Source organism: Marmota marmota, unplaced genomic scaffold (assembly GCF_001458135.2).
Source record: "Marmota marmota marmota unplaced genomic scaffold, marMar, whole genome shotgun sequence".
In the NCBI taxonomy this organism is placed as follows: domain Eukaryota; kingdom Metazoa; phylum Chordata; class Mammalia; order Rodentia; family Sciuridae; genus Marmota; species Marmota marmota.
Genome location: NW_025999928.1, coordinates 1,475,197 through 1,495,844, shown reverse-complemented (window position 1 = coordinate 1,495,844; position 20,648 = coordinate 1,475,197). Strand labels below are relative to the sequence as shown.

The 20,648-nt window shown below is 38.2% G+C and overlaps 1 protein-coding gene across 5 annotated transcripts in view; it reads right to left on the bottom strand.

Annotated features, from left to right (window-relative positions):
- Ntrk2 (neurotrophic receptor tyrosine kinase 2) overlaps positions 1–20,648 on the bottom strand; it is a 369,930-nt gene that overhangs the window by 303,146 nt on the left and 46,136 nt on the right. For all 5 annotated transcript variants that reach the window (XM_048800437.1, XM_015506092.2, XM_048800438.1 and 2 more), the window contains 3 exons: positions 7,881–8,017; positions 7,250–7,382; positions 4,585–4,890 (listed from right to left, as the gene is read on the bottom strand). In XM_048800437.1, the coding sequence (XP_048656394.1) occupies positions 4,585–4,890; positions 7,250–7,382; positions 7,881–8,017 (576 nt within the window). The remainder of the gene's footprint in view (positions 1–4,584; positions 4,891–7,249; positions 7,383–7,880; positions 8,018–20,648) is intronic.

Here is a 20,648-nt window from a genome sequence, read left to right as displayed (position 1 = left end):
CTAGGCTTGTTCTGTCGGTGGTCGCAGTTCTGCCTATTTTGCAGGCGCAGGCAGCGGCACTGCCCCTCTGCAGGCCTCTGGGGCTGTTCTGCCAGTGGGTCGCAGGTCCGCCTACCTTGCAGGCGCGGGGGGCGGGGCGGCTCTACCCTTCCTCAGGCCACTGGGCCTGTTCTGTCTATCGGTTGCAGGTCTGGCCTGCTCTGTGGGTGGTCACAGTTCCGTCTACCTTGCAGGCGCGGGGGGAGGGGGCGGCTCTGCCTCTCAGCAGGCCGCTGCTCCTCTTCTGCCGGTGGGTTGCAGGCCCGCCTACCTTGCAGGAGTGATTGGAAGCTCTGCCCCTCCACGGGCCACTGGGCCTTTTCTGTCGGTGGTCACAGTTCCGCCTACCTGGCAGGCGCGGGGGGTGGGGAGCGGCTCTGCCCCTCAGCAGGCCACTGGGCCTGTTCTGTGTGTGGTCACAGTTCCGTCTACCTGGCAGGCGCAGGGGGAGGGGGCGACACTGCCTCTCAGCAGGCCGCTGCTCCTCTTCTGCCGGTGGGTCGCAGGCCCGCCTACCTTGCAGGAGTGATTGGAAGCTCTGTCCCGCCTTGGGCCACTGGGCCTTTTCTGTGGGTGGTCACAGTTCCCTCTACCTTGCCGGCGCAGGGGGAGGGGGCGGCTCTGCCTCTCAGCAGGCCGCTGCTCCTCTTCTGCCGGTGGGAAAGTTGCATTTTATGCATGAAATATTCCCACAAACTAACCAGAGTTGAGTTCAGTTCTTAAATGTGGGATTCAAAATGGCCAAGGATATCCCTGGAGTTTGGAAAAGTCCTTTCTTGAGAAAGAAAGTTACTGAGAAGTAACTATCCATGTTTTCAGTAACCAACAAATGAAGGCATTGGGTCCCACTGACATCTAAAGATCGGATCGCACCTATCCTTCATATTAACACCCTGGGTGGTCCCAGCAGTGAAGTCTAAATGACCGCAGCACCCTCAAAAGACATCATCTGGAATCTTGGTTTGCCAGGCTTCTTTCTCTAATGGCTGCCTGACATCCTCATATTCTGTGAATGGCACCCCTGAGCCAGTGCTGGGCCAATGCTGGCCACACCATCCTTCCTCCAAGTGGAGAGCACAGCACCTGCTACCCACGCTGTGTTTCCATACCACTCAGTAGCCAAGACAATCAGGACTGACATTAAGTAGAGTCAGTCCATCTTCTCCCATGGTCACCAAGTTTGGTTGTAGGGAATTTTAATTTGATTTTCTTTACATTTTGATTTCTTTCAACACTCTTCATGCTCTGTTTTCAAAGATGCATTCCTAAGCAACGTGACCATCCCTGGAAATCCATTCTAAACTGAATGAGAAGCAACTACTCTTCAAAACACCAGGTTTGCAATGTTAATTCTTCTGGTTCTGCTGCCTGCTTCCTTCTTGTGATGGTTTGGATGGGAGGTGTCCCCCAAAGGCTCACATGTGAGACAATGTAAGAAGGTTAAGAGGAGAACTGATTGGGTTGTAAGAGTCTTAACCCAATCAGTGATTTAATCCTCTGATAGGGATTAACTGAGTGGTAATGAAGTGGAAGGGTGTGGCTGGAGGTAGGAACTGGGGCATGGCTTTGGGGTATATATTTGTATCTGGCAAGTGGAAACTTCTCTCCCTGCTTGCTGACCATCACATGAGCTGCTTCCCTTTGCCACACTCTTCTGCCATGATAGTCAGCCTCACCTTGAGCCCCGAGGAATGAAGCTGGTCTTCTATGGACTAAGACCTCGGAAACTGTGAGTCTTAAAATGAACTTTTCCTTCCCTAAAATTGCTCTGGTTAGATCCTTTAGTCACATCAGAGAAAAAAAAAAACTCACTAAAACACTTGTGAAACAGGAAACTTGAAATGTAATTAAAAAAAAAATTTAAGAATCTCATCAAAAATCCTGGGAGTAAAAGGAGATGAAACTTTTTACCAAGAAGATTTGTAAGAGCTAAACTTCTTCATCAAGTACTACATGATGACAGCAGAAATACTAACGGACCGTAAAGCCATACTTGACCCGTTGTCCCTAACTTCAAAAGTACTATCAGGGAAAAATTCTTTGCTTGTTATTTGTTTATTTTCTTTGGTTTTTAAAGGGGGTTAAGAAGGAAAGGAGGCAATTCTAAGAATGGTCATTATCTGAATGCTATGGCTATGAATCTCATAAGTACCCACAAAGATTACATCTCAGAAGCCAAGTGAGGTCAATCTTTAATTGTTCACACTGGTTTATGGCCCACTAGGGCCATATATATCCAATATCACCCTGAGCCAAGTCTCTATCATTTCCACTTTCATTTATTATTCCTTGACAGCTGGTCCTTGAACAAACAGTTAAGGAGGAAAACAAAACCCGTCTTGTCTAAAAGCAGACATTTGTATTTTAAGTATCTAATAAAAATGAATAAATGAACAAGGACAGAGAAAACATTTCATAAAATTTAGCTTAATTTTTGCTTTCTGTAGGTAAATAGTTATTTCTTTTTAGAAAAATAAACTTGAGAGACTCCAAGATATTTAAATGCCTAAAAGCAATTCTTTACCATCACTAGCTAGGTAAAAACAAACAGAAATGACTGATAAAAACGAGGCCACATGGATAAGAGGAGTTTAGCTCTACCAAATATTAGCACCATATAGAAATGTTCAAAAGAAAACACATCAAAATCCCATCTAAAATAGAACCCACTGGCTTTAACTGTGCAGATATCAAAGGATGCAGACCTGCTGCTGATAGTTTTTAAACTCCAGACCTTCAGCCTGAATCAAGTTTCACCCCCAACAGTTTTAAAAGGCCGTTGATGGTGAAATTCAAATAAAACCTGAAGTTTAGTGAATAGTAATGTACCAGTGTCAATTTCTTCACTGTGACAAACGTACCACAGTAACATAAGATGTTAACAATGGGAAAAACTGGGTGGGGGTTTCTGGAAATTCTCTGAACTATCTTTGCAGCTTTTCGGTAAATCTAAAATTACTCACAAATCAAAAATTTATTTAAAAACAAATTAAAAATTATTGTCCCAGATTTAATCCTGAAGCTGTTTGTCCCACAAATGTGCAGGAAGAAACACAATAATCTAGAGATTTGCTACAGTAAACAGAACCAAGCTGCTGAACTCTCAGTTAAGAAGATGACTGAATGGGAATGACTACAATGACCAGCGGGGTCTAGACATGGCTTGTGCATCCAAACATGGCTTATGCTATGTGCTCTTGAAGGGCTGACTGTAAATCAAGCTTACATAATTCCAACCACATTTGAACTCACCAAGGAGGCATGGCAGTTGAAATGATGCTCAGTAAATACTAGGGTAATAGGAAGTTCTTCTTTAATAAGAATGACTTCACTCTGGCTTACTGTTGACAAAAGGGAGTTTTTTTTTTTTTTTTTTCAGGAATCAGTTCTGCCCATTGGCACTGCCCTGGGAGCCACATAGGTGCAAGCTGCCCAAGCAGTCCCTTGTTTCAGATCTCCATGTTTCTGTTTTCCCTTCCATCTGCCACGTCATCCTTGTGTGACTCTGACTAACTCACAGCTGCCATGTTGAGGAGTTCTATCTGTGTATGGGTCCCAATATCCAAACATAGGCTACGGCCCTCACAATGGTAGCAAGCACGAGACGAGGGCAAAAAGATTGAGCGGATAGGGATAGTCATCTGAAGGACAGTTATCTGAAACAGATTATTTGACACATGGCAATCATGCTGGAGCCCACCATGAAACTCTTTGCTGGTCAGAGTGGACCCCTGATATTAACCATCCTCCCCCTCAAAAAAACCATTGGTCAGATAGGTACTATTCTCACTCAAAAAAAAAAACCCTCAGGATTCAGTAAAACGATGGCTTACTCAGCTTGGATAAACAAAACAGTCCAGGATATTGGTTTCTGATCCATGAGTGAAAATGCAGGATTTTGAAAATCCATAAATGGATAAGCAGCAAGAAAATAAATCTTAACTATTTCATAAGTCAATCAAACACAATTCATCTGTTTATGGTTTTGCCACTGTGGGTGTGAAATCTCATTAAACACTTGAGATAATAATAATAATGATAATAATAATAATAATAACAACAACAACAATAACAACAACTCTTTTCTTATGTACTACCCAAACACACTCATTAGTAATCTTGTATATATCAATCTGCTATTCAAATCATTCATGCTCCTATCACCTCCTTGGAGTAGCAAAAGTCCCTGCCCTTTCACTTGGCTTTGGCTCTATGACTTGCTTTGGCCAATGGCATACAAGCTGAAGAGACAGTGGAGCAGCCCTCAACTTAAGCCTAACAAAGCTCTGCATATTTCCAGTTGTCCTCTTATACCCTGCACTTGCCATAGAAGCAGGCCTCCTGGGTAGGTGTTTCTTCACACTAAACCCAGAATTAAGGCATGTGTAATAAAACCACCCAGCTGACCTGCAGACCCATAAACAAGACTAAATAATAGTGTTTTAAGCCATCAGGTTTGGGAATGGTCTACTTTATCATGATGTTGTCAATAGTTGAATGACATACCTAATTATTTCCCCATATGAACAAGTAAGAGGTACTTACCATCATCAATTCCAGGCCAGCCCATGAAGTGGGCAGAAATCTGTCTCTCGTCTTTCCCATACTCATTCTTGGCTATTAAAGTGTAGTCCCCATTGTTCATGTGAGTAGGATTATCCAGCTGGAGGCAGCCATGGTACTCCGTATGATTGGTCACATGTATTTTAGTACAGATGTATTTGGACTCATTCAATATTGCCCCATTATAGAACCACTGAAGCGCTGGTTTGGGGTTGCCTTTCACAGTGAATGGAATGCACCAGTGGTGGTCTGAGGTTGGAGATTCGAGAAATGTGATAGTTGGTGCAACTAAATTGAAAAAAAGAGAGTTAATAGCATCAGAAAGCTTAGAAATCTCCCCATCTCCAGATTTCTGTGTCATCAATAAGAGATTTTATTCAACCATTGTTCAGTTTAAGGAAACACATGACCAGTCAGTCTGGAACCCATCGGTATTTTGTGTTATCATCAAGGTTGATTTAACTTCCTAGAGAGAGCTTCAGAGAAACTCCTTGCTCTGCTCTACTCAAGACCCATACATCACAGTCATTTTTCAAAGCTAATCAGTAGACATGAGAACCAGCTCCAAATAGATCTGAGACATTTCTGAGAGTGGAAAGGGTTCACTTGGCATCCTTGTTGGTTTCTAATATATTTGCCTTGGTATTATGTAGATTCATTACCAAAAATAATGAGGGGCACTGTTTTCATAATACTTCTTCCCTCAATAATCCAAATAACAACAAACTTTGGAAACTTTGAAAATTGTACAGGGAGCCCTGATCTGGCATGACTTTTCTAAAACTGATCAAACAGGCCAAAGAACTGATTGTAGCTATTGATAATGATTGAGATCTCCTTACACCTAGTCCAGTAGCTTTCATAGTCTACTTCTTGGTTATACATGTTTATCAAATGAAACAGGGAAAATTTAAGGCATCAAAGCATAATGACATACTCTAAGTGGGGTCCCAGCAATGGTTATCTCAGTTGTTAATATTCTTTATTGTGAATTTTCTCTACTTTTTATCTAAATTTTGGCAGGTAAGGTCAGCTCTTCAGACCATGATGCCCATAGCTATTTACCTACATTGAGAAAGAATTAAGTCCAAGTGTTTAAACAGATAGCTGATAATCTGACGTCACCCTCTTGGTGCTTAAGTAAATCCTACCCAAGAAGAAACAAACCTGAAAAAGAACCTAGTTCACTTGCATCCTCTACAGAAAGATTTCCTGTTAACAATGACACTTCTCACAACTGAGCATATGTGCAGAAGTGTACTGTAATGGGAACCCTCACTATAGGAACTGCAATATTACATGACATAAATTTGCAAAATTTGATCTTTTGTTTTAACAAATATTTCTCACAGACTTTAAAATAGTCCTTGGAAAGCAAAATAGCTTTTAATGAGTTATTCCTTCTATAAAATTTCAATTTAAATAGAATTGATGGCCTATATCCATTATGTTAAAAAAGGTGCATACACATATTTATAGGTATGTGTCACAACCAGTCACAAGGACCACAGGTTAGGGAAGGTCCACACTTATTACTTCATCCCACAAGCCCCTCCCCCATACCCAGGGCCCACTTATTCCTTCCTCTGGGTTCAAATGAGCTTTCAGTGAGGTGCTGACATTAAGTTGAAAGCTGGTTACATAGGAATGGGAATAACATTGACTTCAAGCTTTGAGGTAGATCAAAATGATTAAAAAATGTAAGTCCAGTACCCACTAGTTATAGTCATAGTTCTAAGACTTACAAAGAATCATGGTTGGTGATTTCAATTATTCACTCCAACAATCACACACTGAATGTGTGTTCTGAGTGTTAACCAGTATATTAAAACCAGCTATAGCCATGTAACTAACCATGTGTCATTTGTACACATACTTACACATGCACAGTCATTTTTTTCTCATTCAAATCCTAATCCAGAATAAAACCTCATTAATTTATACTGTGCAGCTCAGAATTTGCAGTGATGTGAAGTATCTATGTGATTTTCACTGACTATATTTTGATATTGAATGCCACAATATAGAATTTTAAGGTAAATATTATATGATTATAATATTAGAAAATAATGCACACATGCTTAACTAGAAGCATTGAAATCTTCTGCCTTACCTACAACATCCACATATTTGAAAATCTGCAGGTGGTAATAATTCTCAATAATATAAATAGGTCCCCTACCATACCGTAAGAAACTTGATGTCAAATTAATGAGGTTTTATAGTTTCAATCGCACAATTAGGTATTTGTGAATAGTCAGCAAATGGTTTAAGCATCACTATTATAAAGATTCATATTGATTTTATAGAGGAAAAGTTTTAAGAAACTATCTTTATCAGAATTTAAACTGAAACACTAGCAAGAGAATTATCAGCTCTATTCAAGACAACAGAAGACATAAGGCAACACGCTCAAGGTCAATAAAGAAGCTCAAAAGAAAGACAATGCATAAGCAAGAGATATAAAGCAGAAAAGAGGCTGAAAGAGTTGAAAAAGGCTGACCACATTTCATAGTTAAGTATGCACAAAACACTGCAATACACTCATTTAAACAAACTTAAGAAGCACCCAGAGCTCCCCAGAGACAAATGTAGGAAAATCCACAATCATTTGCTATTAAAAACACATGCTGGTCTGATTACGTACAATGCACAGTGAGGTTGACAGAATCTTGATCTTCTCCTACAAGATTTTCTGCCACACAAGAGATTTGCTTTCCACTGTCATCAGATGAAATATTAGTTATCCTTAAGGAGCCCTGTGTGTGGCTTGTTTCATTCTACAAATGAATTAACACAAAAATAACCTTGATTAGGACTGATCTCAAAGTGGCATGATTTGAGATCTCTTCCCCTAACTAGAGAAATACAGTAATATAAAATTAGAAAAATTTCCCTTCCTGAATCAGACTTAGACTCAGGTAAAGAGAAGTTGTTCTATTTCTCCAGGTGTCGATTGCTTAATGCAAGGCATTTCCTTAATCCTTGAATTCCTACCTATCTTTCTTCAAAAGAAATGACCACAAGGATAGTCATACTCTTTGCTAGAGATGACACTTAAGAGCTCACTAAGGATATAAAGACACTCCAAACTATATAACTAAAATGAAAATCTGCATTAATCCTTGCTTTTTAAGATTATATGGAACATAAGCATGCATCAAAAAAATCATCATGAATTTCTGCATGTGGGTCTATAAAATATCAGATGGTCATCACTAGGTTTATACAATATTAGGCTCCAAAACAGTCTTGTCTCTCTCATAATCAATCCTTACCATATGTTTGGAAACCAGATTTCCCACATCCCAGTACATATTAGGAAGTGGATCGCCTGCCACAATACAAGACAATGTGATAGACTTTCCTTCCTCCACAGTGAGGTTTGGTGCAGCCAAATTTGCGGATGGCAGCCCTATGGAACAAGAAGAGCAAACAGAAATATTGACAAGTTGTTAAATGCAATATCAAAATCATAGCAATAAATTGAGAATTCTTTATGGCTTAAAATCAATCATTTACTTTCTGAGACTAAAAAAGTGTCAAACTAATAAACTTTATAGAAGTAATTTGGACAAAAAAGTGTGCAGTAACAAGATTTGAAAACAAATTTTTATATTTCTGAAAAATACCTCTGTAGAAAAGCATTTTATTAAAACAAAAAGAGCCCCACTAATTTATAGAGCTATGTTCTACCTCTTTTCTGTTCTTCAGTTATTAATCTAGGTTTTTTTGCACATAAATAAGCACTGTACCTATGAGCCAACATCTTAACACATTTATTTCCCCCACTTCCTCCTATCTATACTTTCATAGTCAAAAACTCAAGAGCAAGATGCATCTGTATATTTTGCATAAATCTGTTTCTTACATTAAGTAACTCTTATAGATCTAACCCATGCTCAGCCCTATGGTTTAAGAGTCAGGCTATTGAAGAAAATGTAGTTTCAAAGCATTTTTCAAAGATGAAATTTGAATTATCATGGTGTTGGGATATCTCAAAGCTATATACATCATAATTTTCACAGTTAAAATTGGTCATCCTATTTACAATATGATGGAAACAATTATATGAAACCTTATTACATGTAATGTATCTTTTGAGGGGAGAAAACCCTAAAAATGTATTTATTATCAGATAGAATTCTGAACCTTATAAACATTTTCTAACATTTTAGCAGAGCATCCTCTTCCTACTCTTAGGTTTCAAAAGGTTGGTGTTTTTCTTTTTAACTCATGCTGCTACCACTTCATCAGAGTATCATACCTATTAGGAATTTACATTGCTTTAAACTACATAGAAATCATAGTATTTTTTCTTTATTAAATTATTTATTTATTCTAATTTGTTTTACATGATGGAAGAATACAATTCATTTCATATTACACATATACAGCACAATTTTTCAAGTCACTGGTTGTATACAAAGTATTTTCACACCATTCGTGTCTTCATATATGTATATACCTTCATTCATATTGAAGGGCATCTGGGTTGGTTCCACAGTTTAGCTATTGTGAATTATGTTGTTATGAACATTGATATGGCTGTGTCCCTGTACTATGCTGTTTTAAGTCCTTTGGGTATAAACAAAGGAGTGGGATAGCTAGGTCAAATGGTGGTTCCATTCCAAGTTTTCCAAGGAATCTCCATACTGCCTTCCATATTGGCTGCACCAATTTGCAGTCCCACCAGCAATGTATAAGTGTGCCATTTCCCGCATATCTTCACCAACACTTATTGTTTGTATTCTTGATAATTGCCATTCTGACTAGAATGAGATGAAATCTTAGTTTTATTTGCATTTCTCTAATTGCTAGAGATGTTGAACATTTTCTCATATGTTTGTTGACTGATTGTATATCCTCTTCTGAGAAGTGTCTGTTCAGTTTCTTGGCCCATTTATTGATTGGGTTATTTTTTACATGAAGGTGGGTCTCAGAGGGAGTAGCAATATGACAGACCTTGACAATCAAACCAATCCCTTCCTTTGTACCAGAAACAGCTGAAGGCTTTATTTACCAACAACTGGGCCCCATGGGGCATTTGATATCATTAACTCAGAAGCAACGTGAAGGTCAGAAAAGACATTTCATTTTCAACAGCTGTTAAACTCTAATTAGCCACCCATAATCTGAACTTCACTTTGCTATGCACAACCCCTTCACAATGATGTAGTTCTTACTGGGTAAAGTCATGTTCTTTGTTATTGAAACCAGTCTGGAACAAGATTTGTACAGTGCATTGTCTCATGGCATTCCCACCATTGGAAGGAGACAGCCCAACAAGATCTGGCTTTCATGTACTGAAACCTCTTTGGAACTCTTTCTTCCTGTAAGCATTCAAGACAGAGTGATGTGTTGTCTTTCCCAAGTTTCAAAGAGGCCCAAAATACCCTGAGATACACAGGACATAACCATTTTCAAGAGAAAGCACAGTAATGGGCCTACAACCCTAAATCTGGACCATGCTAACCATGTGGACTTGGGTGAATCATATTTTCCTCTCTGAATGTATTTCTTCATGACTTCTGTGACAATTAACCCATTTACTAAGGAGCATGCCCAAGCACTAAAGTCAGTGGTATGATTTGGGTAACATCTTAAAAATATGTTTTATTTTCTTTTTTATCCGAACATGTAGTCACATAGTTTGAAAATATATGATTCTACAGCATTTGTCAGGAAAAATATTCAAACTACTATGTGAAAAACAGGAGTCCCACCTTACCCAAATGGTACTATCTTCTGCTTCCAGAGGTGTTCATTTCATCTCTTTGAATTTCTTCTTCTGGTATTGGTCCCCACCTCACTAAATATCATGCTTACTAAATATCATGCTTATCTAGGTTGCTATTTCTTAGTTTCTCTGTTTTCATGCTATCTACTGACTTCCCATCATAGAGGAATAGAATTAGACTATGTTCACAGAGAATACCAGCCTTCCCCACATGTCTACACCAGACTCAGCATGATCCTGTCTTCACATCTTTCCTCCTGCTAACACTGTAACACTGTCTAGATGAGAAGGTAGACTTTATTATGAGTGCATAAGCTTTACTGATAGCTGAATCATCTAAAATATAATAATTATTGTATTTCATCAAACTTAAGACAGTATTAATGAGAGGATGCAATACTGTTATATGTACCACTAAGAAAGAAAGAAAAAAAAAGATGCCAATTCAACAGTGAGACAATGCTTTGTCACCACTTAGAACACCTATTCTTCTGAATAGTCCATCTAATTTTCTAGTTCTTTCTATCCAATTTTTCATCTTGTGTCTGTTACATTTAAAGGAAAATCACTTCAAGTATACATTTCAGACATTCCTGTAATTCTTTTCATTCATCTAATCATCCTTTTAGTCTCCAAGACTCTTTTTCTTTCCTGAATATTCTCTTTACATAGCACCTAGTTTTGTTCCATGTGTGCAAACTCTCTTCTGATCTCAGATATTAATAATGATTTTTAAAATTTTTTCTTCAGTCCATACCAAGTTTGTTTCTTACAATCTCTTTGCCTCCTCTCCTTGATTATTTTGTGTTTGTCTTTCATATTATAAGCTTCTCTCAAATATTTACTGACCCTTGGATGTTCATATATCTTTAGGAAAAAACTGCATATTTATTAACAGTCAGATTCACTGAAGAGAAATGTTATTGGTCTCTTTATTGAGTACAACCTGATTTCAAATCATTAAGCTATTTTGAGGAAGGACTAGTCAAATTATTTGGTCCACTGGAATAATTACTGAACATTCTTCAAATGTCTATCTTAGATGTGAAAGAAGACTGGAAATATCAAAAATCAATATGTAAATCCATCATTTTCTTTATGATTCCCACACCTCAACTCTACATGAAGTTCCTCCAAGTCTTTGTTTTATCCTCTTTAAAGAATAATTCTCCAATTTGCTATTGATAAAGGAGGAGTTCAGACACCTGGACTACATGGAACAAAAATTTGTTTAACTACTTCTCAATAGACTTTCAGCCAATATCCAGTATGTGGCCAATATACGCTTCTATGTATTCTCCTACTTCCTGAGGCTGTAGCAATTCTGCAATACAAATCAAGTTTCCCCTTGGCTTTCTTCATTGCCAACTTGGTAACCAGCATGCTCAGCCTTCAAGTCACTTATTACTTATTCCTCTGCTTTTCCGACTTCTAACTTTTTGTGCTTTGTTGACACTCCTATTTTCTTGGTACCTCTATAGTTATCTTCTGACTCTAGATAAACTAAGGGGCCAAGACTTCTGACTCTAGATGAACTAGGCAATACTGCCTCTTTCCAAGGTATCTTGCCATCTACTACCCAGCTACCCCCAATGCAGTTTGCATCTCAAATACAAAGCTCTGGGACACATCTGGTGTCTGAAAAGAGAATGGTTAAAATAAAGAGATTTAAACAGGATATGCTATGTCTTAGTTTTTGTTATAAAATTTAAAGTAGCTTTTTTCTTGGAGCTTAAGTGTATATGATTAATAGCTCTAAAAATTTTTAGTTACAGTAGTAGTAATACTAGCATTTACTGGGCATTCACTGAACCAGATACTCTTGTCTAGTACTTTAGTGTTTTACTGAATCCTTGCAACTAATCTTGAAGGCAAATATTTTGTCCTTACTTAATGAAATACTTGAGTTTTGGAAAAATGAAATATATCTTCCCGAGTTGCCCAAGCACATTTTGAACTGAGATTTAAACCCAAAGTTCAGGGTCTTTACCACCATAGTTCACCACCTCCAGGGGCTGCACACATCCATCTTTGCACAGACTACTGCATATCCATGATCTTAGAATTTGGTTCATTTAAAAAAAATAATTATGTATCTATTTCATGAAGAAAATGAATCTCTTTATTTATAGAGAAATTGTATCACCCTGTCATAGCCGTTTCCAAAGGAATCTGTGCAAAATTGGCCAAGTCTAGATCTTTTAAATGTAAAGTCTTCCACAAATGAGTAAGCATCTGACTCACGTTAATTCTACAGCATTAATATGCTGGCCAAAGATTCAATAATGGAAAAAACAATCTGTACTTGAAATATCACTTGAGGTTTAATTAGCACAATAAAAATGAATTGGGAAGCATGAATAGCCAAGGCAGTATAAACCATTTGCCAGGCACTATTTCCTGGCTTAATACGTTTGAAATCAGCACAAGTACATAGCAAAGCCCAGCAACACTTCCAATGGCTGCTAGAACTACCTTAATGGGACCCTGGCTCTAAGCAACAGAGCAGTCTTCGTGGCATAATGGAAACCTCATTAGAGATAACAGATGACTAGCTTCTCAGGCAGACACCTCTATGTCAGGTGTGTTAACTTGAATCTATTCAGGAAAGACATACTTACCTGTAGACCTCAGCAACACCAGTGCAAAAAAAAAGATTCTTTAGACAAGGGCACCCCAAATTTTAATGTGCATAGGAATCACTAGGGAATCATGTTAAAAATGTAGCTTCTTCCCTAGTTGGTCTGAGTTAGAGCCAGAGACTTTGCATCTCTAACAAACTCCCTGTTCCTCAGACCAAAGTTTGAGTAATAAGGGTTTAGACAACAGATGTTAGACAATTGTTCATTAAGCTTTTGTTTCTACAACTATTATTCTTAAAACCAACTAGGGCTTGAGTAATTATCTAGTCCACCAAACTTTCCCCAATTGTCTTGAGGATATCTAAATCTTGAGACACTTGGGGAGTGGCTGGGCAAGTGGAGGGAACCAAGAGAAAAAGAAGAGTTGAACTGAGAAGGGGAGGGAGGGAGGAGGGAAGGAAGGAGAAAAGAAGAAAGCAGGAAAGAAAACTCTGTAAGAAATTGTATGTTTACAATGCACATCACCAATGGCTCTAAGAAATGGCTCTAAGAAATCCTACTAGCCAGGTGTAGTGGTGCATGCTGCAGGCTGGGGGCTGAGGCAGGAGGATCATTAGTTCAAAGCCAGCCTCAGCAAAAATGAGGCCCTAAGCAACTCAGTGAGACACTGTCTGGAAATAAAATACCAGATAGGGCTGGGAATGTGTCTCACTGGTGGTGTACCCTTGAGTTCAATTCCTGGTAAACCCCACACACACACAAAATAAAAGAAGTCCTACTATATAAGAACCCATTTAACTTGCAGTGGTTTTATATTCCCCAAGCTGATCTAAGTACATTCCATTTGTTTGAAATATGAAATCTTTTGTCTTTGTTATTTTTTCTTTAAAACAACTAAACAAAATTTAAAAATGTGCACCTAATTCAAATTCAAAATACATTTAAAGCTAACTATTCATTTTGATAAGAGTAATAACATTGGTAGCTAGTATTTATTGGGAGTTTAATACATGCTAGTCTCCATCTTAAGCATTTTCTACCATTTATCTTGTTAGTTATCCTAAAAATCCTAAAAAGTAGATGCTGTTAGTATCCATTTTCCAGGTGAAGAAGTTAAAGCTCATCAACTATCATAGCTGAACAGCTGATGAGTGTGGGTGCTACCTATCTCCATCCGGGTGTGCTTGGTCCTAACCAACACATCAGTGGCTGACGCCTTTGCCAGACCTTCCATACCTCAGCTCCCACCCATGAATACAGACTATTGAGTAGGATGGACCAACGGTCTAGGTATTCAATTCCCTAACTCAAGGTATGTAAGTCCTTGCTTTTTAATAACTGAGAAGAACAAATCTCTAGTATTTTTGGATTATTAACTCTATTGGTCAATTTTGGGTTTTATTTTTCAGTATTCATTAGGAAGTTTAGATTGTGTTCTTTATCAACTTGTCTCAGTGATTCTTCACTCTGTTCATTCCATGTTGAGTCACCATTCCATGTATATAAAAACATTCAGGTAAATTATGATTTTTGTCTCCTCTTTCTCTCTTTCTCCCCCACCCCTTTCCCTCCTCTCACTTCTATGTATGCATTATTAAAAAAATTAAACACACAACCTCTCTGTTAATTCAAACTTGGCAGAATATTAAAAGTATATAATCTCTATTCTTTTATCTTCATGGCATATCTTCCAAATTCTTTGTCTCCTAAACAGACATATTCCACAACCAGGAATGAAGCCAGAATGAGCCTGACCTATTTAGAACTGACTGCTTTACACCTGGTTGCAAAAATGACAGAAAATTAGCAAAATAACTTTCCAAGCTCAAATTGGAAATCATGTTTCTAAGCTTATATGAGCCATGTCATAGTAGTGACAGCTACCATATAACTACCAAACACAAAAATTTAAACAGCAGCTGACAGATTTTAAAGAAATACAGCTTCAGTTGGCATTCTAGAAAGATAAAGAAAAGCAACGATCCACTGGTTTGCTTTATTTTAGGAGATTAAATCTTATCTCTAATAAAATTAAAGCAAATCAATACACTGATATGGACTTTATTTTTTCAAGAAGAAAAACATCAATATGGTTAAGATGCTATACCAACCTAACTCCACACAGAGCATCAGAATAGCATTTCCTTTTCATCAGTGATGGCTAACAAAGTTAAATTACTACCAGCCTATTTTCCTGGTTTAAAACAAACAAAAGAAGGAATATGTACAAATATGCTAAACAGACATGTGTGCTACAAACTGTGGCTGAAAACAGAAGTGAATCTTTTTTTTTTTTAATTTTTTATTGTGGGTTGTTCAAAACATTACAAATTTCTTGACATATCATATTCCACACTTTGATTCAAGTGGGTTATGAACTCCCACCTTCACCCCATACACAGATTGCAGAATCACATCAGTTACACATCCATTGATTTACATATTGCCAGAGTAGGGACGAAGAGCAGGAGAAGAAGATTAACATTTAACAGGGATGAGAGGTGGGAGGGAAAGGGAGAGAGAAGGGAAATTGCATGGTAATGGAAGGAGACCCTCAGGGTTATACAGTGGAGGGGGTAGAGAGAGAGGAGGNAAACAGCACAGATTTAGGGGAGGGGAGAGGTGGGGAGGGGGGAGGGTGGAGGATGGGAAAGGCAGCGGAGCACAACAGAAGTGAATCTTAACAAATCATTAGAATCAATTTAATTCCAGGAATCAGGTCTCTTCTCCCAGGCACCTGTGAACTGATCTTCACTATCATAAGTAGTGATGTATTTTAAGGAGTCTCTCCACTAAAAGTCTGAGGGTTGAAAAAGTAAAAAATTTCAACTGTCGTTATAAATAACCATGAAACCAAAGGTAGATCCATGGGACTATTCAGGATGTTTTATGTACTAAGTACACAATTCTTCCACCATCAAATGAATTGCCCACCTTATATCCACTGAGGGGCTATTCCTCTCTATGGTAACTAGTTACTAGTGAAATGGGTTGACGGATTGTTTTATATGACCCAGAGGAATACTACGTTTCTTAAATAAAGTCACCATCTACTTAGCATGGAGCATTTCATCCACTATTAACACTTCCTGAAGAACCTCTCTTCCAGATAACATTTAACTTGTAATTAGAGTATTAAAAAATTAAAGAATAAAACTCACTGTTTACTAATCCCATTCACCCAGGGGAAATAACTGAAAAGTTCATACTGCAAGACTAACTGCCAACACCAACTATGTGTACAGAAATTGAGCAAAAAAATTAAAAAGTACTAGGCAATAAATAAATTCATCAAAACCACTAAACAAAGTACATGGATATTTTTTCGGGTGTGGGGGCAGGTAGCTTTATAGAGAATGATGAATCAGCACAATCCAGCAAAATTACCTTTCCCCATTAGCACTTGTATAATCTCATTTCTGACTTCAGACTCACTGTTCAAAGCATCCCTTTAATCTGATTAGGATAAATACTTGTATGTGAACTTTTTTTGTTTTGTTTTGTTTTCCTTGCAATTAACAAAGTTTTTCTAAGGTTTAAAAAGACCTAGTGGAGAAATAGACCTCAACTTGTTTCACAGCATGAACAAATTTACAGTCATTTACAGCAGGTGGAGACTGTTAGAAAAATATTGGAAGACATTTTGATCGTTAAGAGGAATGGTGCAGTTAAGCCTCCAAGCCCCACCTACCATGCTTGATTAATCTCTGAGAATTTAAGGAAAAAGAAGAAACGAGACTCTTAAAATGCAGTGAGGACAGAAATATCAAAGGAGACAGCCAAATGCTAAAATATGGAACAATTTGCCTATATAAAGCTATTTATTTTTAATTAACTGAAATATTCATACCCTCTATGAAAAACCTGGTACAGTCTGATCAGCAATACAATGTGATCCATGCATCTATGACTTGCTCAATTCAGCAAACATGGATCAAATGCTTCTTATGTTCAAGAGGTATATTAGGCACCATGGAGAACACATATTTGCATACAAAGCATAGAGAACTTATTCTCCATATAATGCCTACATGATGAAATGCTAAAGGTGAAGCACTTATAGTAAAGTCATCTAACAAAGAGAAGAAATCCCAATCGCTTTTTCTCTTGTTGAAATGAAAATGGTGCTGTTGAAAACTAAATACAATGACCATGGTCATTGGCAAATTACTGGTTCACAATGAGGAAACAGGCAAGACCATACTCTCAGCTGATTCTGATTTAGATAAAAAGTTTCATCCAAAAATGAGTGTGGAAAGAAGATGAACTTCTTGAATCTATGACTTAAACACAATGGATGTGTTTTTTTTTTGGAGGGGGGTAGTTTTGTTTTGGGGTACCAGGGATTGAAACTATAGGCACTTAACCAGGAGCAACATCCCCAGCCTGTTTTATTTTTAATTTTGAGACAGGCTCTCCCTATGTTGCTTACGACCTCACTAAGTTTCTGAGGTTGGCCTCAAATTTGCAGTCTTCCTGCCTCAGCCTCCTGAGCTGCTAGGATTACAAGAGTACAGGAGGATCGAAAATTTGAGGCCAGTCTCAGCAACTCGTGGGGTGCTAAGAACCTTAGGGACATCCTGTCTCAAAAAACATTTTAAAGGGGGGGGGCTGGGGATGTGGCTCAGTGGGTAAGCCCCCCACCCCCCCCCCAAAAAAAAACAGCACAGCTTAAGAAAAAAGCCAGTTGACCATGAATCATTAAAAAAAAAAAAACAAGAAATTTAATTTAAAGATATTAGCATGTTGTTCTTTGGTCTCTTTAATATAGAATATCAGAGAAACATTTTAAATCCAACACTTGTGTAATTTTCTGTTCAACTGTCTATCTTCACCTTAAAGAACCACAGCCGAGAAACAATCATAAGGAAAATTACTACTTAGCTAAGTCCCAAACTCAAACCTTCCCCTTCTCATCCCCAAATCTAGAAAAAATATTTTCTAAAAAAACATATTTTCTAAGATCCAGAACCATGATATAAATGAAAAAGCAAACTTGGATGGACAAGAAACTCTGAAGAGCCCCTGAACAAGAGAAAGCAGAAGAACAGAATTAAGGAAAACCAGAAGGGCCCTAAGTGGACATGTGAGTATGTTCTATACAAAACAGGGTGGCTCTGGGCTGATCCAAAACTAGAGGGGAACAAAACCTCAGGACAGTGCATGGATTACGTAGACGAAACCTCAGGGTGAGGGGGTAAGAAAAGAGTAGAAGCAGAATGAGAAATAACCTTTCTGAGTGGGTCCTAACCTCCCATCTTGGGCAGTGCATCCAGCAACAGCCATAGCTACTCCAGTATGGGAACCTTACAGAAGTGAAAAAGATAATGCTAGGTGCAGCTGTTAACACCTAGAGTCAGGGGGAGCCCCAGTGTGAGAAAGCCCATGTCAGTCATGAGCCAGAAATTGTAAAAAGTAAAAATCAGCAGTCAAAAGGGGGAAAAAAATGCAAAAGTGGAAGACATAACTAAAGAGCAAAGTAGTGAGCAAACCAATTCTCTCATAATATAAACACAGAAGGACAGCAAATGAAAATTATTAAAGATTGAGAAGGTGGGTAAATGAACTTGATCCAATTATGTTCTGTGCATGTACAAATATGTCACAACCAACCCAGAATAATCATAATACATCAATAATTTTTTAAATTTTAAAAACAGAAAGGTTGAAAGAGATGAAGACAGAACACTTCTGTCTCCATCCAACAAAATGGATGTGTCCTGTCTCCATCCAGTGAAAATTCATTCAGAAAAATAAATGGAAAAAGTATGCAGAGCAAATCAATAAGAACATTTTTCTGGAACTAAAGACATGAAACTTTATATTGAAAGGGCACCCCCCCATGCCAAACAATTCTAAAAACACCTGGTACCTTGTTACATTAGGGTGAAGTTTAAGAATAACATGAATAAGGAGAAAATTCTCAAAGCTTCTAGGGGAAAAAGAGAAGCATAACTTACTTGGCAAGAAACAAGCATCCACTGACCTCAGCAACATTGTATACAAAAAGAATGTGGTAATCACCCTGACGGCAGGAGGCTGAAGCAGGAGGATCACAAGTTCAAAGCCAGCCTTGCAATTTAGCAAGAACTTGTATCACAATAAAAGATAAAAAAGGGCTGGGGATGTAGCTCAGTAGTAGAGCACCCATGGGTTCAATCTCAGTACTACACACACACACACACACACACACACACACGTAAATATCTGCAAAGTTCTAAGAATTTTGTGTATAATTTATTTTAACTCAGCCATTTCCATTGAGAAGAAAAAGTACAGGCTGATTTTCCATCAGGCAAAAACTTGGAAGACATTTTTTTCTATTTCTCTGAAAGAAATACTAAAAGATATAAACCAGCAAACGGAAAAAAATCAGTCCAAGAGGAAGTCACAGGATACAAAAAAATCAATGACAATGACAGACAAAATTGGAAATCTTCAAGAAAATGGGGTACGAATCTAATAATAAAATCCCAAGCTGAGGGATGGGTTGGAAGAAGTATAGGAAAGTAAAGTTACTTTTCCAATCTTTTGGTCATTACCTCTAGACACCTGCAAAAAATATTTGTTGACACAGGTATTGTACATACTTTAGCTTTATATATATTTCAAAAAATACGAATACAATTTAAAACTTTCAAACAAGAAAAAAAACACTCTCAATGAAAATAAAAGAAAAACACTATAAAAAATAAGTAAAGCCTATGAAGAAGCAATTCACCAAAGCATAATCACAATCTAGTGGATATATAAGATACTCAGTAGCAATCAGGGAAATACAAACTGGAAAGTAATGACAGCAACTTTTAAGAGACAAAATTAAGAAGTTTTCTGATACCAAGGCATAACTTGCTAGGGTGGCAATAAATGGATGTAGCCAACTTTTAATGTACACACCATGTAAACTAAAAAATCCTGTTTCCTACTACATACTCTAGAAAAATCTTTTTAATTGCACCTAAGTACAAAGAACATGAATAAGGAGGCTTTTGGAAGCACTGTGATAGTAATGGAAAATAGCAAAGCGCCCACTAAAATGGAATAATTAGTTTAATTCAGATATGTTCTACCATGAACATCATGCTGGAGTTCAAAAGGATATGATGGATCAATTACTTCCAACCTGAGATGGTCATGAGGAAGAAAAAGATAAGCTTTGAGTGTAATATAGGAAATCATTTTCACAACAAAGTGGAACGTCATTATTATTTGTGCAATTATAAGTAAAAACACTTTGAAAGAAAAAAAGTAACTGGGAAAGAATAAAACAGTTTAAAAACACAAAAGGGGTAAGAAAATTAGTGTTAATTCGCCTGAAACATAATGTCACTCTTTGATAAACATCATCGACACTGAAATGCATTATGAATGTCCTCATGGATCAGTCAAACCTATGCCCTCAAGATAGTGGATTAAAAATCTCACTCTCGGAGAGGCAGAGCCGCCCCCTCCCCCTGCGCCGGCAAGGTAGAGGGAACTGTGACCATCCACAGAGCAGGCCCAGCGGCCTGCTGAGGGGCAGAGCCGCCCCCCACCCCCCGCGCCTGCCAGGTAGGCGGAACGGTGACCACCGGCAGAAAAGGCCCAGTGGCCCACGGCTGAACAGGGCTTCCAATCACTCCTGCAAGGTAGGCGGGCCTGCAACCCACCAGCAGAAGAGGAGCAGCGGCCTGCTGAGTGGCAGAGCCGCCCCCCACACCCCGCGCCTGCCAGGTAGGCGGAAC